This window comes from Eulemur rufifrons, chromosome 19 (genome assembly GCF_041146395.1).
Source record: "Eulemur rufifrons isolate Redbay chromosome 19, OSU_ERuf_1, whole genome shotgun sequence".
NCBI lineage: Eukaryota > Metazoa > Chordata > Mammalia > Primates > Lemuridae > Eulemur > Eulemur rufifrons.
In genome coordinates this window covers 59,735,883-59,750,654 of record NC_091001.1, presented here as the reverse complement: position 1 = coordinate 59,750,654, position 14,772 = coordinate 59,735,883, and the positions used below count along the sequence as shown (strand labels likewise).

The 14,772-nt window shown below is 34.6% G+C and overlaps 1 protein-coding gene across 6 annotated transcripts in view; it reads left to right on the top strand.

Annotated features, from left to right (window-relative positions):
- ZNF638 (zinc finger protein 638) overlaps positions 1-12,594 on the top strand; it is a 79,138-nt gene extending 66,544 nt beyond the window's left edge. For 5 of the 6 annotated variants that reach the window (XM_069495146.1, XM_069495148.1, XM_069495145.1 and 2 more), the window contains 7 exons: positions 1,598-2,816; positions 3,411-3,476; positions 4,860-5,799; positions 6,610-6,714; positions 9,700-9,801; positions 10,629-10,747; positions 12,263-12,594. In XM_069495146.1, coding sequence (XP_069351247.1) covers positions 1,598-2,816; positions 3,411-3,476; positions 4,860-5,799; positions 6,610-6,714; positions 9,700-9,801; positions 10,629-10,747; positions 12,263-12,328 — 2,617 coding nt within the window. In that variant the 3' untranslated portion in view covers positions 12,329-12,594. The remainder of the gene's footprint in view (positions 1-1,597; positions 2,817-3,410; positions 3,477-4,859; positions 5,800-6,609; positions 6,715-9,699; positions 9,802-10,628; positions 10,748-12,262) is intronic. The other variant, XM_069495149.1, reaches the window with a different exon arrangement.
- Positions 12,595-14,772: the final 2,178 nt, after the last annotated feature.

Below are 14,772 nucleotides of genomic sequence, written 5' to 3'. Positions count from 1 at the left end.
TAAGAGATGTGAATTATTTCCAAATAAAAACCTTTTCAGCATACACAGAGTAGCTTGCACAACTAATAGAATATGTATTGGTTAAAGTCTGTGGTTAGTGGCTGTTGAACCTAAAATAAATTCCTCAAACTCATTGCTCTGGCTACTTTTGATCAAGAGGTGTTTCTCTGATTCGGCAGAAAATTTTTGTCGTTTGGAAGCTCAAACTTACCATCTTTGAGTGGGCTAGGGGAAGAACCAGTTTATTGGCTCAACTGAGTAGACCCTGACATACTAGCATTTACTTTTTCTATGCTTCTAAAATATAATCAACATCTCAGGACACAGATACACATCATTTTGCATTGTTAACTAAAGGATATATGGCCATGCTTTGGGAAACATGTCAAAGGGGTTGGCTTATTCTCTCCTTCCTTAAAAATTAAGAAAACATACCTCTTAGTGTGAGGTATTGACATGGTGTGGTCACTTTCTGGTGTGTTTCTCCAACCTGCTCTTCTAATGTAATTATGTGAATATACTTGTTAAGCTTTGATTTGTGTTGATAGCATGCTGGACATGGTTTTGGGAGCTAAGATTTTCCTTATTATTCTTCAGAATAACTTCTGATCTAAGGACCATTAATATAAAATAGTTTATTCTGTGTCTGCCTCAGTGAAAGTAGTGGAATTACAGAATCACAAATTTTTGTTTACTTTGGATTTGAGAAGACCATAATGAGATAAAATCAATGACATATACTTGGCCAAGCATGGTCGCCATTTCTTCTGAAAAATGTTACTTAAAAAAATGATACTGGAATTTTATCTTATCCTCTGTAATCAGAAAGGTTTCTTTTTAACATATTCCTTCTTATAGCCAAAGGCATACATTTATAATAAGACTGTGTGTTCATGTTAAGGTGATTCTGTCAGTTTCGCCACTAACTTTAAATCTCCAATAGAGTATTTAAAGAATACTTTCAAAGAAAGTTTTAAGTATTATTAATAAATACAGTTCTTGGGAAATTAAAAACAAATCTGTTTCACATCAAAAAAATAAATAAAAGAGATAATATGGTTAAGAGTGTGATCTTTTCCCCTTACCAGTTACCATTTATGTTCTAAAAGGTTTACTTATAAAATTTTAATGTATGTATCATTAGTTTCATTGTAGAACTGTACACATGTAATATTTTATTATTTCAGTCATCACTGTTGGAGATAGAACCTGATAATTGAGGTGTCTCAAATTCACTTCCGGCCTTTTGATGCCAGGTATAAACTTGACAAAGGAAAGACAAAATTGGTTGTAACTCACATGAGTAAAAGGAGCAAATTGGTGGTCATAGTTTTGCCCCTTTTACTTTGAGTTAGAAATCTTCAGTGAGCTTGAGGATCTCTTTAAAAATTTTATGTTGTTTACATATTCCCATCAAAACATCTAAACCATTTTAATGCCGATGGGCTGGATTTCCCAGTACTTATTGCTAATGCATCAGGAAGTCTTAACAATTGGCATCAACAGGATTATTTATAATGGTTGAATTCTCATCATAGTTTGATTTTTGTTTGTTTTTGTTTGTGTTCTTTTTTTGTTTGTTTTTAAATACTTTTAGCCCTGACTTGAAAAACAGTCCAGTTGATGAAAGTGAGGTGCAAACAGCAGCTGATAGTCCCTCTGTTAAACCTAATGAGGTTGAAGAAGAAACTACTTCCAACATTCAAACAGAAACTTTGGTACAGCAGGAAGAGCCTTGTGAGGAAGAACCTGAAAAAACAATGTGTGACACTGACTTTGTTATTGAGACATTGGAAGTTGAAACTGAAGGAAAGGAGGTCAAAGTGGAAATTCCTTTTGTAGAATCTACTCCAGCCAGTATTGAATTATTCACTGAAAATATAGAGGAGTCTGCTTTAAATCAACAGGCATATACCAATGACTTTAAGGAAGAGGTAGAAATTGTTAACCCTGAAACAGAGATATCACTATCTGACAGTGCAATTGTAGAAGAAAGCAACAGCAAAGAAATTCTAGAAGAATCTCCATCTGAAGCAGATTTCTTTTCTGGAATTACACAGTGCATGGTAGAAGCTGTCACAGAAGTAGACAAACATGAAACTGTTTCAGAAATACTGCCATCTGCTTGTATTGTGACCTTAGTACCAGGAATTTCTACTGGGGATGAAAAGATGGTGGGCAAAAAGGATATTTCTGAAAAAAGTAACATGGATGAAAAAGAGGAGAATGAATTTCATACTAAAGAAACCAGAATGGATCTACAAATAGGAACAGAGAAGGCTGAAAAGAATGAAGGTAGAGTGGTTGCAGGGAAGTTGGAAAAGATTATAGCAGCAATGAAAGAAAAGCCTGCAGAAAATACTGCAATCAAGGCATACCCAAATAAAGGAGTGGAGCAGGCTAATACAACCGATGAAACTAATAAAACTAGTATGCTGGCTGTATCAGATGTATCCAGCAGTAAATCAAGTATCAAGACTGCTATGGTCACTTCTCTTAAGGCAAAAGCTACCGCTTCAAAAATTGAAACTCAAAAAAGCTTTCTGAAATCTGTGCTCAGAGATCAAATAAATGCTGAAAAGAAACTTTCAGCCAAGGAATTTGGTCTATTTAAACCTGCAAGTGCCAGGTCAGGCCTGGCAGAAAGCAGCAGTAAATTCAAACCCTCTCAGAGCGGTGTTACCAGAGGAGGCAGTGGAAAGATCTCAGCCCTGCAAGGCAAGGATTCTAAACTGGATTACAGGGATATAACAAAACAATCTCAGGAAACAGAGGCTAGACCTTCCACCATGAAACGGGATGACAGCAACAATAAGGTGAGGAGGGTAGGAAGAATGGCTCTGTGTCTTTGGAGTGATTAACTCTGCTGCTGTAGCTATGGAGTAGGAGATGTAATTCTGTTTCATACTTTCGTCTCCTCACTTAACCCCCCCAAGCTCCCATTTCCTTTTCTTAAACGATTCCATTGATTTAAGCCAGTGGACATTTAGAATATTAAGCTCAAGTTCATAATTTATTAACAGGTTTGAAAAGCATTATTTGAATAAAATTTGGTCAGAAATACAACTGGTTTAAAAAAAAAGTCTTCAGTGAATCTCCTAAGGTCATTTACCACTCTGCTTCTGAATGGGAAACTATTTTCTCTTTTAAATTGAAGCTTCCTTTATCAGGTCACTGATTGCCCAACTTAGACGTTGTGGGAAGAAAAGATCAGTAAAACTAACTACGACTTTTAGAGACGATGCCTATACTGTTAAATAAATGACTGTTGACTTAGTTTTGTATACTTGTTAAATATTTACATAATCACCTGTATTTGGGTAATGTTTTCTGTTTAAGTCCCTTTTTTAGAACCTTAATTAACCTGGTTGTAAATTCTGTTTTTCTGTATTTCTTATTTAATATTTCAGACTTTGGCTGGGCAAAACACTAAGAATTCTAAAAGCACCACTGGTAGAAATTCCAAAGCCAAAGAGGTAAAAAATAATCCACTGACACTAACCCTTCTTTTCCATTCTTCCATAGCACAGTTCATCTACCTTATAATAGTTAATAGAAATGTTTAGAGAGTGAGATATAGAGCAAGGGATAGGAATCAGGTGGGGTTTTCTTTTCTTTTCTTTTCTTTTTTTGACCCTACCATCAACTCCTTTTTTGACCTTGAGCTAGCCTAAGTAGTTTGTGTTCTTGGTGTAGGGCAATACGTTACACAAGTAGAGAAAGGGATTAGTGTGGGAAAATACCTCCAATCTCATATTCACAGGAATAGGCTAATGACACACACACAAAAAATTATATATATAAAGGAGATTGGCATTTGACTGGAATTGTCCCACTTTGTTGAACTTCCAAAGAGGTTATCCTTTTGGCTCTAATTTAACCTAACTGGATGGTCTCTAAGATTCACTTTCCTGATACTGAATTCTATTGCCATACACACATCTTGTATTTTATATTTGGTTATTTGTTATTTTAGGTTTTTACCATTCATAGAATATTTTTTAGTCATTTCCTTTTTTTACCTTGTAGGGGTTGAATTTGGGCCTATTTTGTTGAAGCAAGTAGAAATGTTAATAGTTTAAAGCAGAAGTAAAGATTATGGTTAATTCTGTTTGCTTAATAAGTTGCTAATACAATTGCTTATAGATTTTCTTTCCCCAAATTACTGGATATATATATTTTTTATTACTAACTGTATATTCTTATGTCATTATTGTATATACTAGCAATTGATCATTGACAACATACTAAATGTGTAGGAGTCCTATTAAGAATTTATTTTCTTTATTGTTGGCACCATTTTTCAAATTACAGATTGTATTTTTTTAAAAAATATTAGTTTATATTAGGTATTAAGTCTTAGTAATAATTTTTCATATAACTTTCTCAAAATGTAAACATTATAGCTTAGCATTATATATCTTATCTTTTTCTTTTTCTTTTTGCCCTAGTCACATGGAACCTGGAGCATTATATATCTTAAAATGTATATTCTATATATGATCAATTCATATGGAACATGAAACAATAATTCTTTATATTGTTTGACAAATTCTTTAAATGTAGTGTTTTTGTGCATTATATTTCAAAATTCATCATTTAAGAAATAACTATAATCTTATTGAAATTAAGTGAAAGTGGAATTAGATTTATATTAGGATTTACATTTGGCATTTTCTTTGTGAATTACAGCTCATTGATTTATGGGGCTTTTTAAAAAAATAACTCTAATTTTAGGTTTTAGAAAACTTTGCACTGAAATTCTCATAGATTATCTGTGCACATGTACTGTGACTGTTTGGAACCTAGCCAGTGGTCTGTGTTTTTTCACAATCCTATGATTTTTAACTTTCCAACAGGAGCCATTATTTCCATTTAATTTGGATGAATTTGTTACTGTGGATGAGGTTATAGAAGAAGTGAATCCTTCTCAAGCCAAGCAGAATCCACTAAAGGGAAAAAGAAAAGAAACTCTCAAAAATATTCCTTCCTCTGAACTGAACTTAAAGAAGAAAAAGGGGAAAATTTCTCCTCGTGGTGTGGAGGGAGAATTATCTTTTGTAACATTAGATGAGATTGGGGAAGAAGAAGATGCAGCTGCACATCTATCACAAGCTCTAGTCACTGTGGATGAAGTAATTGATGAAGAAGAACTGAATATGGAAGAAATGGTAAAAAATTCAAATTCACTTTTTACATTAGATGAATTAATTGACCAGGATGATTGCGTTTCCCACAGTGAACCTAAAGATGTTACCGTTCTGTCAGTGGCTGAAGAACAAGATCTCCTCAAACAGGAACGCTTGGTAACTGTGGATGAAATTGGAGAAGTAGAAGAGCTACCTTTAAATGAGTCAGCAGACATAACTTTTGCTGCTTTAAATGCTAAAGGAGATGAAGGAAATACCATAAGGGATTCCATTGGGTTTATTTCTTCTCAAATGCCTGAAGACCCTTCTACTTTAGTTACTGTAGATGAAATACAGGATGACAGCAGTGATTTGCATTTAGTGACTTTGGATGAAGTAACTGAAGAAGATGAAGACTCTCTGACTGATTTTAACAACCTTAAAGAAGAGCTTAATTTTGTTACTGTTGATGAAGTTGGAGAGGAAGAAGATGGAGACAATGATTTAAAAGTTGAATTAGCACAAAGCAAAAATGACCATCCCACAGATAGAAAGAAGAGAGCTGTGGACATAAAGAAGACAAAATTTGAAGCCTTGTCCCAAGTGGGCCCTGTAAATGAGAATGTTATGGAAGAAGATCTAAAAACCGTGATTGAAAGACACTTCACAGGTAGATACTTGGAAATGATAGTTTTTGTGTTATATGAAGGATTACATTTAAAATTAATTTTAAATTACATGTTGCAGCATTATTAGTGGTTTTACCCTGTGTTGATATTAGAAGCTGACAAACGATTATAGCCAGTAACGTTTTGCAAAGAAATGTGTAGAAGTTTCACAAATTTTTTTAGTTACAGAGCAGAGCTTGCTCCGAGTTACTATACGTTAAGAAAGGAAGACAAAACCAGAAAATAAACTACAGTAGCAAAATTAGAATTGGAATGAAAAATGATATATTTGTATCATAGGGGAAAGACAACCTTTAATATGCAGAAGGATGTTTACACCTGATTGCCTCACAGTTCTTGCCTAGACTTAAAATTTAGAACAATTCATAAAGGTACTATTTTACTTTAATATTTTGACGATAGAGAATAGTAGGGCAGCTCACTTTCAGGACTTGAGGAAGATAATAATTTCCATTAAGAAAATCTTGAAAGATTTAACCCAGCTAAGAATAAAATATTAGAATAGTTGTATAGACTTATGTAACAAATTAGAAAAATTTTCATAAGACACCTTAGGAAAAGAGGGCAGGAAGGTATAGTTGTTTGGAAAGCAATAAATGGCAAAAGGAAAATGTTTAGACTAAACTGAATATGTTTAAATAGAATTCTATTTTATATTAGAAATAGGCTTCCCTCCCAGATTTGAGTATTTTTTGCAAAAAAGTAACATGTTGAAATTATTATTCAGACAATATGTTTAAAGCAATTTAAATATTGTTACTAGAACAATAAATTAGACTTTCTTTTTAAAGCTAAAACACCAACCAAGAGAGTTAGAATTGGGAAAACACCACCATCAGAAAAAGCTGTCGTGACAGAACCAGCAAAAGATGAAGAGGACTTCGAAATGAATGAAGGTAAAGCAGAATTGTTGGATTTGGGGAAGAGAGTTACACAACATGAGGTAGTGGTTGAAGTTTCAAAGATCTACCATCGGAAAAGAAAAGTAGAAAAGCAGTGAAACAGAGCAAGGGTGGAATAAGGCAAACTTACAATTATTAGATCTGGATAAAATTTTGATCTTTGTAATTAGAGAAATAATGTATCATCGATATTAGAATGTGACGGATATGTGTAAAATAGTCTTCAAAAGATTATTCTGGCTATTTTGCAGCTTCAGATAGAAATCATTTATTAACTAGCTATTATTTGTAGGACCAGATCCTTTGTTTTGTGGATGCTTCCAAGCAGCCAGTGAATAAATAAAACAAGATATCTTAATAGCATTAATAAATTAAGTTGAAACAAAAAAGGAGTGTCTAGTGAGGGAGAATAGTCACTCAACAGATATTTGTCATTGTGTCCATTAGACTGGACATTGTCCACAACAGAATGTTTAAAGGAGAAGAAAAAAGAAAAGCACATATTTCCTAAAGGAGTTTATTCAGAGAGATAAAACAAAAAAAAAAATCACCTTACCAATATCACTTAAATAGCACCATAAGGGTATGCCTTTTACCATTTTCTCTGCAACTTACTTTCCTATCTTGTCTTCTCTAAGGAAAAGGTATCAACTGTGATTCAGTCCAAGAAGTTCATTGAATCTGATCTCAGGTTTGGCCCTCACTGCTGCTCCCAATATATCAGAAGTCTCCTTTGCTGTTTCCTAATCAGGTGTAATATGGGCCTTTTCCCTCTTATATATTACCCCTAAGCCATTTCTCACTGGATGACCTTGCTTTCATTTTCATTTACCAGAACAAATGTAGGATTTCCTGTCTGCCAACTTGTATTTTACTTACGTTGGCTCTTTACATATAAAATACGGCCAGATCTTTCCCATTGGAAAAAAAAAAAAATCCTCATAACCTTGAAATCTCTCTTTTCTCTTTCTTTTTAGAGCAGAGCATCTAGAAAGAACCACCTACTTTTACTTCCTTATTTCCCATTGGATTATGTATATTTTGGTTTCTTTCTCTATGATATTCCTGAAATTGGTGTTGATGAACCCCATTGGGTTGTTCTCAAACTTGATATTTTTAAGTGTTTTTCTTCTTAATGCAGTCTTACTTGACTTTTTTGCATCATTTGTTACTATTGGTTATGCCCTCTTTCTTGAAGCTCTTTTCCATGGTCAAGTGCGTGTTCCTCCTTCTTTGTTTATTCTTTTCCATAACCAGTTCTTGAGACCAAGGTATAGTTAGTAGTATAATAATCTGACTAAAAGCTCTAAGCATGATTTTATTAGCTACTTTTCCCCCCAGATTTCTAATGATAGGACAACTTTGGCACCAGTATGCTAAGAACTACTGCATCTTAACTGGGTAATACACGAAGGATGATTTTTTTACTGCTTATGTAACAATATATGTCCATTAATGGATGATATGTTTGACAGAAGGACCTAGCTTAAGAAAAAGTCAATTTTCCACACAATTTAAAACTTAAATGATTCGTTTAAATCTAGTTTAATTATATAATTTTTATATATTTTATTTAAATAAATGTTCCTTTGGAGCGACAGAAGCAGACATGTTTGAAAAGTTTATTGCTGGACTCAGTGGCTCATGCCTGTAATCCTAGCACTTTGGGAGGCCAAGGTGGGAGGATTGCTTGAGGCCAGGAATTGGAGACTAGTTTGAGCAAGAGTGAGACCCCGTCTCTACAAAAAAATGAAAAAATTAGCTAGGCGTGGTGGCGCATGCCTGTAGTCCCAGCTACTTGGAAGACTGAGGCAGGAGGATCGCTTGAGCCCAGGAGTTTGAGGTTGCTGTGTGTGGTGATGACACCATTGCACTCTAACCCAGGAGACAGAACAAGACCCTGTCTCAAAAAAAAGAAAAAAAGTGTGTATTACTCTGGTGAGGAAGTAAACTATTGTAGGAAGAGACTGGAGGCAATGAAACCAAGCTGTTTTAACCATCAAATTAAGAAAAAAGAGATAGCCTCTTTTTTTTTAATCGACTCTAGGACTTGATGACCAGTAAAATGTGGGGAATAAGAGAAGAAGAGTAATGATTTCAGAGTTCCTAGCCATCCCTTTAGATTTGGTAAAGAGTAGCCCAGGTATATGGAGGGAGCACTGAACTTGAAGTCACAAGTCTTGGCGTTAGCTTGTGGTGCTAACTACCTGGGCATATCAGTTTATTATCTCTTTTGATTTTGCTTCATTTGTGAAGAAATGGGAATTATAATGATTTGACCTACCTATCTCACATGAGATAAAAGGTAAATGACTGGTAAAAGGGATTTGTCAAGTATTATGCAACAGTAAGGTATTTCAACTACTGAAAATAACCAGAATTGCTTAGAACCAGTTTCCATTTTTGTCTGTCCCTGAGACCATAGTATGTATGTATGTAATCTGCTAGCACTGAGTGCTTCTTTCTTGTTATTTACTTTGCTGGGCTTTAATACTTGTAATTTTATTTGTGATTTTGTCTAAGGGTCTTAGGCTATCAGGGCAAATTTTCTAGGTTGGAGGGGTGTCAGTACAGGGCCTTAGAATTATTTTCTGCTGCTATTCTTTTCCTTAATCCCTACTCTCAACTCAGCACCTTGCATATAAGTCTCTTGCCAGTAACTACAGAACTTGAACTTTCTTACGTTACCCCTTAAATTCTTTCTGGAGTAATATATAAAAAAAATTTCTGTTAGTCAACTTTAGCTCCATATTCCTAAATCCATTTAATAAATCTGAACAGATTTACCCACTTATTCCTTAAATCAAAGAATCTTGGAGAATATTCTGTGAAGAGTGGTCAGATGGAATTAATGAAGGGAGGTTTTCTTTCAGTTGTAACTTAGTCTTTAAAGGTAAGGATTATTCAATGTTAACTTCTCAAAGTCTGTAAATCTATTTTGAATAGCTTTTTTTTCTTTGAAAAATTTAATGATTTTAGTTGATGAAGAATCTGGATTAAAGGATACAGAACCAGAACGAAAACGCAGGAAGATTGAGGACTCTTCTTTAGGCGAATCAGTGGCACCTGATGTCCCTGAAGGTAAAGTAAAAGTGACATTTTTTCCCTATCCAGATGAAATAACTCAACACCAATAAGTATTCTGTTATTTATATGAATAATTGGGTAACCTTGTTTAGATTGTCATTTTATAATAGAAATTAGCAAGTTTTACACATTGGCATTTCTGAAGACACTTTACTAGGCTATTTTTACCTCACAAGGATATTTTTATTGCAGTCTTGAAGTCTGGGATGTATCTCATTTATTCTTGGTGCTTTCTTTGCCACCCTGGTGAAAATTGAGTTATACTTGCCCAGGCAGAAACTCCAGTTAAGCAGAACTTACTGAAAAGCTTAACTAGTTGACTTTGTTCATGGCCAGCTAAGGTCAGCTTGAGCTTGAGGCAGGGGTCCCTATTTGTTTAGCCAGCATACTTCTCAAGCAGACAATTGCCCACCATTCTGCCCTTCAACGGGAGATTCCTAAGAGGTTTATTTCAAACCATCAGATATCTTATCCAATGACTTGCTGTTCTGAACTGTTATGAACAATTATTTTTTATATGAAGATTCTCCATTAGAATATATTCAGCTTTCAGCATACCAGTGCAGTGGCATTCTGACATTCCCTGGAGGCTTTGGAATATTACAGAATTTGTTAAAAAATAAAGATTTATGTTTTGTGATTAAAGTTATTGCTCTTGATCCCTAAATGTGTAGCAGTATATACTGTGCTTGTATTTAAGTATATACTGTTCTTAATATTTTTGTCATGTTTAGATAAATTGATTAACACAACTATAGATAAATTGTTATTAATTAATTTTCTTCTTTTGTCTTCTCTCTCTTCTTCTTCTTGTCCTCTAGATTTAGACTTTCTTGTACCGAAGGCTGGATTCTTCTGTCCAATTTGTTCCCTCTTCTACTCAGGTGAAAAAGCAATGACAAATCACTGCAAGAGTACACGTCATAAGCAAAATACAGAGGTAATTTTTTTTATTCATAACTCATAAAATCTTTGGTGCTACTGTCTTGTACTCAAACTATTTAAGTATCTATTCAAAATGTATATTTTTTTCCCTTGGGAAAACTTTTCATTGTTTATGCCAGTTTATTCCTCTTAAGTCCATAATCCTATTTTCTTCTTTACTGTACTTGCCAATAATTTCTAGTCCTTACTCTTTTTCCTTTATTAGTCACATTTACCAGAGTAGATTCTGTAGATCACTGGTCTCATATGACTCTCCATTATTAAAGTGTGAGAAACTGCATATTCTGATGCGCTTTTACAGAGTCTTGTATATGTTAGCATATAAAAGTTTTTGAATAGTCAGAAGAAATCCTGCCTAACATTATGCAACCCATCTCTCAAACTAATTTAATCACACGATCTTTTTTAAGTTGTGCATATCTTTAGAAAGTGCTACTCTAGAGAATCATCATTAGCCGTAATTGAAGCAGTGGTTCTGATACCTCCTCAATGTTTGAGAGTTGCTTTATATATCCTCTCTATTGAATTTGTGGCACAAACACTCATCTAACATTTATTGAGCTGTTATGTACTGAAAGCTCATTTAATCCCCTTGTAAACTTTGAGGTAGAAGCTATCATTTCTAATTTTAAAGATGAGGAAACAGACTTAAGGAGGTTATGTATCTAAACCCAGGGTCACAAAGCTAGTTAGTAGCAGACCTAGGATTTGAGCCCAGCTCTCTCTTATTCTAAGCCCAAGCCCTTGTACATTGTGCTATGCTACTTGTGCTCTTAGTTTATCATGTCATTTTTCTGTTTAAAATCTTCTAGCAGCTTCATATTGCACTTGGACTAATAATCAAACTTCTTATTGTGGGTCTGTAAAAGCCTACATGATCCTGATTCTACTTCTCTGAACTCAATTTTTTATTGCTCATTATGTTTCAGCTTTTCTGGCTCTCTTGTGTTTCTCATACGTGACAGGTGCCTTGCTCCCTTTGCACCTTTATATTGCTATTCCTTTGGCCCCTCCCAAACCTATTTGCATGGCCAGTTCTTTCTCATCCTTTCGGTCTCAACTCAAATACCACCTACCCAGAAAGGCCTTTGCCTAAGAAAGACCTCGCTAAAGTGGAACTCTCCCTCCTACCCCAAGAAAAGTTATACCTCATCAGTTACCTTATATTTCTTTTTAAAGTGCTTACCACCACCCCAGGTTATCTTATTTAATTTGTTCTTTTATTGTTGTTCTTCCTCTATTAGGATGTAAGCCCTGTAGTATGAAGGGCTTTATCTGTCTTGTTGACCCCTGAATCTTCAAGCACCAAGCATAATTCGGCTTATCATAAATATCAGATGACTGATGAATGAAAGGATGGAATGTTAATATAAGGCACTATGTTTCTAATCTTTATTTTGTGGGATCTGGCTTTTTAAAATTGTGAATACAATGAAGTACATTAAATGTGTGGCACACACACAAAAATAATATCTAATGAGTATTTTATAATGTGAATTGCTTTTAACAGAAGTTCATGGCCAAGCAAAGAAAGGAAAAGGAGCAGAATGAGGCTGAAGAAAGAAGCTCTAGGTGATTGGGGGAAGGGGGAAAGAATGCACTAGAAATTTATTTAGGGTCCAGTTGATTTGTGTATTTTTGTTATCATTTAATTTGTAATTTTTGTTTCAGAAGCAAATGTTCATGTTGTACAAATTTCTGATTGCCCTTGATGTAGAGAGACTGATGGGGAATGTATGATGGGTTTGATTTTTATATCAAATCATCAGGCATGGAGAAATATCTTTTAGAAGTGTTAAAATAAATGTTCCTACTGTATATTTAAAATACCATCTTGTGTTTGTGGCTCATTTATTAAAGACTTGCTTGCCTCTGATTGCAGACAAAGTTCTTCTCTGTAATCCCTGTGAATTGGGATATTTGGGGATTCTTCATGTATTTCTGGAAGTCATACCATGACAGTGTTTTACTTTGCTTCAGCCATCCAGATATATAGAGGTCAAAGCTTTCTTAAAACTCTCAATTTTTCTCAATAAAATTATATGATAACTTGTTTGATCCAGGTAGGTTTGAGTAAAACTTTTCTTGACTTTTAAATGTGTTGGGAAGATACTTTTTCTCCTGGTAACACCTGCTAGGACCCATTTAAAGTAGCACCTAGCATGTCATTATTATCTTGAATCTGCAGAGCAGCCTTTACTTCCTGCGGACCACCAAAGTAACCTTTGAAACCATTTGAATTGTTATTAAATATGTTTATAAGAAGTTGTAAAGATCCAAAAATGAATTGAATGGATTGTTAGTAAGTGATGGACATGGCTCTACTGTAAGTTTTTAGATTAGGCCATACTTCAGACCTAAGTCTGCTGACTCTGAATTGTTTTAGTATCTGATTCCTCAGCTCTCCCAAGATTAGAGTGTAGCAGTTAATAATAGAAAGGAGGGAGGGAAACAATAACAAAAAATCCTGCTTTTTTAGATCTCTTACCCCCATCACAGCACAAGAGTTACCTCATAGCTAGAAGTAGAGTGAAGAACAAAAGGCAGCAGCTTTTTGTTATCTCCCACCAAACACACTACCGCTGCTCATGTTCTTCAGACTTAGCCATAGGCTGAGCAAAATTAAAAAATACTACAAGCCACAGATAAGGGAGTGGAGTGAGGAGAGAAGCGGCTTATGAGTGTCAAGAGTCTGTTGGGATTAAAACTACTTAGGTGAATGAGGTAATAAAGGGGAGAAGAGCTAGTTTGGAGAATAAGGTATCAGCAAACTAAAGCAGCACAGTTAGAGTGAATAAGAATCTTACTTTTAAAGAATCTTTTCTTCTTGGCCTACTTTTGGAAATTTTGCAGCCAGGGAAGTTATAAGCTTCTTTAATTTTATCTAGATCAATCTTGGAGTTTGATCTTAGAGACCTAAGTATGAAACTCTCATTTCCTTCAAATTATCTGAAAAAAAGGCTATTTACTCTTTTGAAATTGGGAATCTAAATTAAAATAAGAGAACTGCTAAAGCATAAAAGTGTAGTAGGGATGATTTTTGTGTTTCATCCTAGTGAACAATATTGACAGTTAACTATATATTGTAAATGTTCCTCTCTGGTGCTTTTTGTACTTAACACTGGTAATTTTTAATCAAAGGGCTGCAAATACAGAAGATTTTTGTGAGGTTTTCTAAAAATAAATGTGTTCTTTGCATATAATTTTAGAATTGTTCTTGATGTTTTCAGAAAACCTTGAAATACCTCTCTCCTTTAGTCATACCACTCATATGGAATGTCATATATAGCAGTGTCTGCGTATTAGTTGGTTTAGGGATATAATTTGGATTGCAGTTTAGTTTTAAGTTTCTGTTGTTTCATCATCTAGACACCAAAGCAAAAAGAAATTGCATTCAACATGACCTCTATAAAAGTTTTTAGATTTTACTACCCTTTCTGGCATAGAATGCTGTGGAAACTTGTCTCTGTGAAACTGCTTTGTTTTTTGTTTTTGAGACAAGGTCTTGCCCTGTTGCCCAGGTTAGAGTGCATTGGCATCATTGCAGTCTGAAACTCCTGGGCTTAAGTGATCCTCCTGCCACAGCCTCCCAAGTAGCTGGAACTACAGGTACCTGTTACCGTGCCAGCTAATTTTTCTTATGTTTTTGTAGAGTCGGGGTCTTGCTGTATTACCCAGCCTGGTCTCCAACTACTACTGGCCTCAAGCAGTCCTGCCTTGGCCTCCCAAAGCACTTGGTGTTACAGGTGTGAGCCACCACACCCAGCCCCAAAAATGCTTCTTTTTAATTTGTTTTTAAAAACAAACAAACAAACAAACTTATAGGGGAGTCATGTGTTTAAAACATAAAAATTTTATTATTATTTGTGGAAAATATCAAGCATACTAGTTAAAAAGGCAGAATAGGATAATTTACTCTCATATACAAATTACCTAGTTTCAACAATTATCAACTCAAAGCCAACTCATTTTTACTCCCAACTCATATTATTTTAAAGTAAATCTCAGCATGTTATTTTA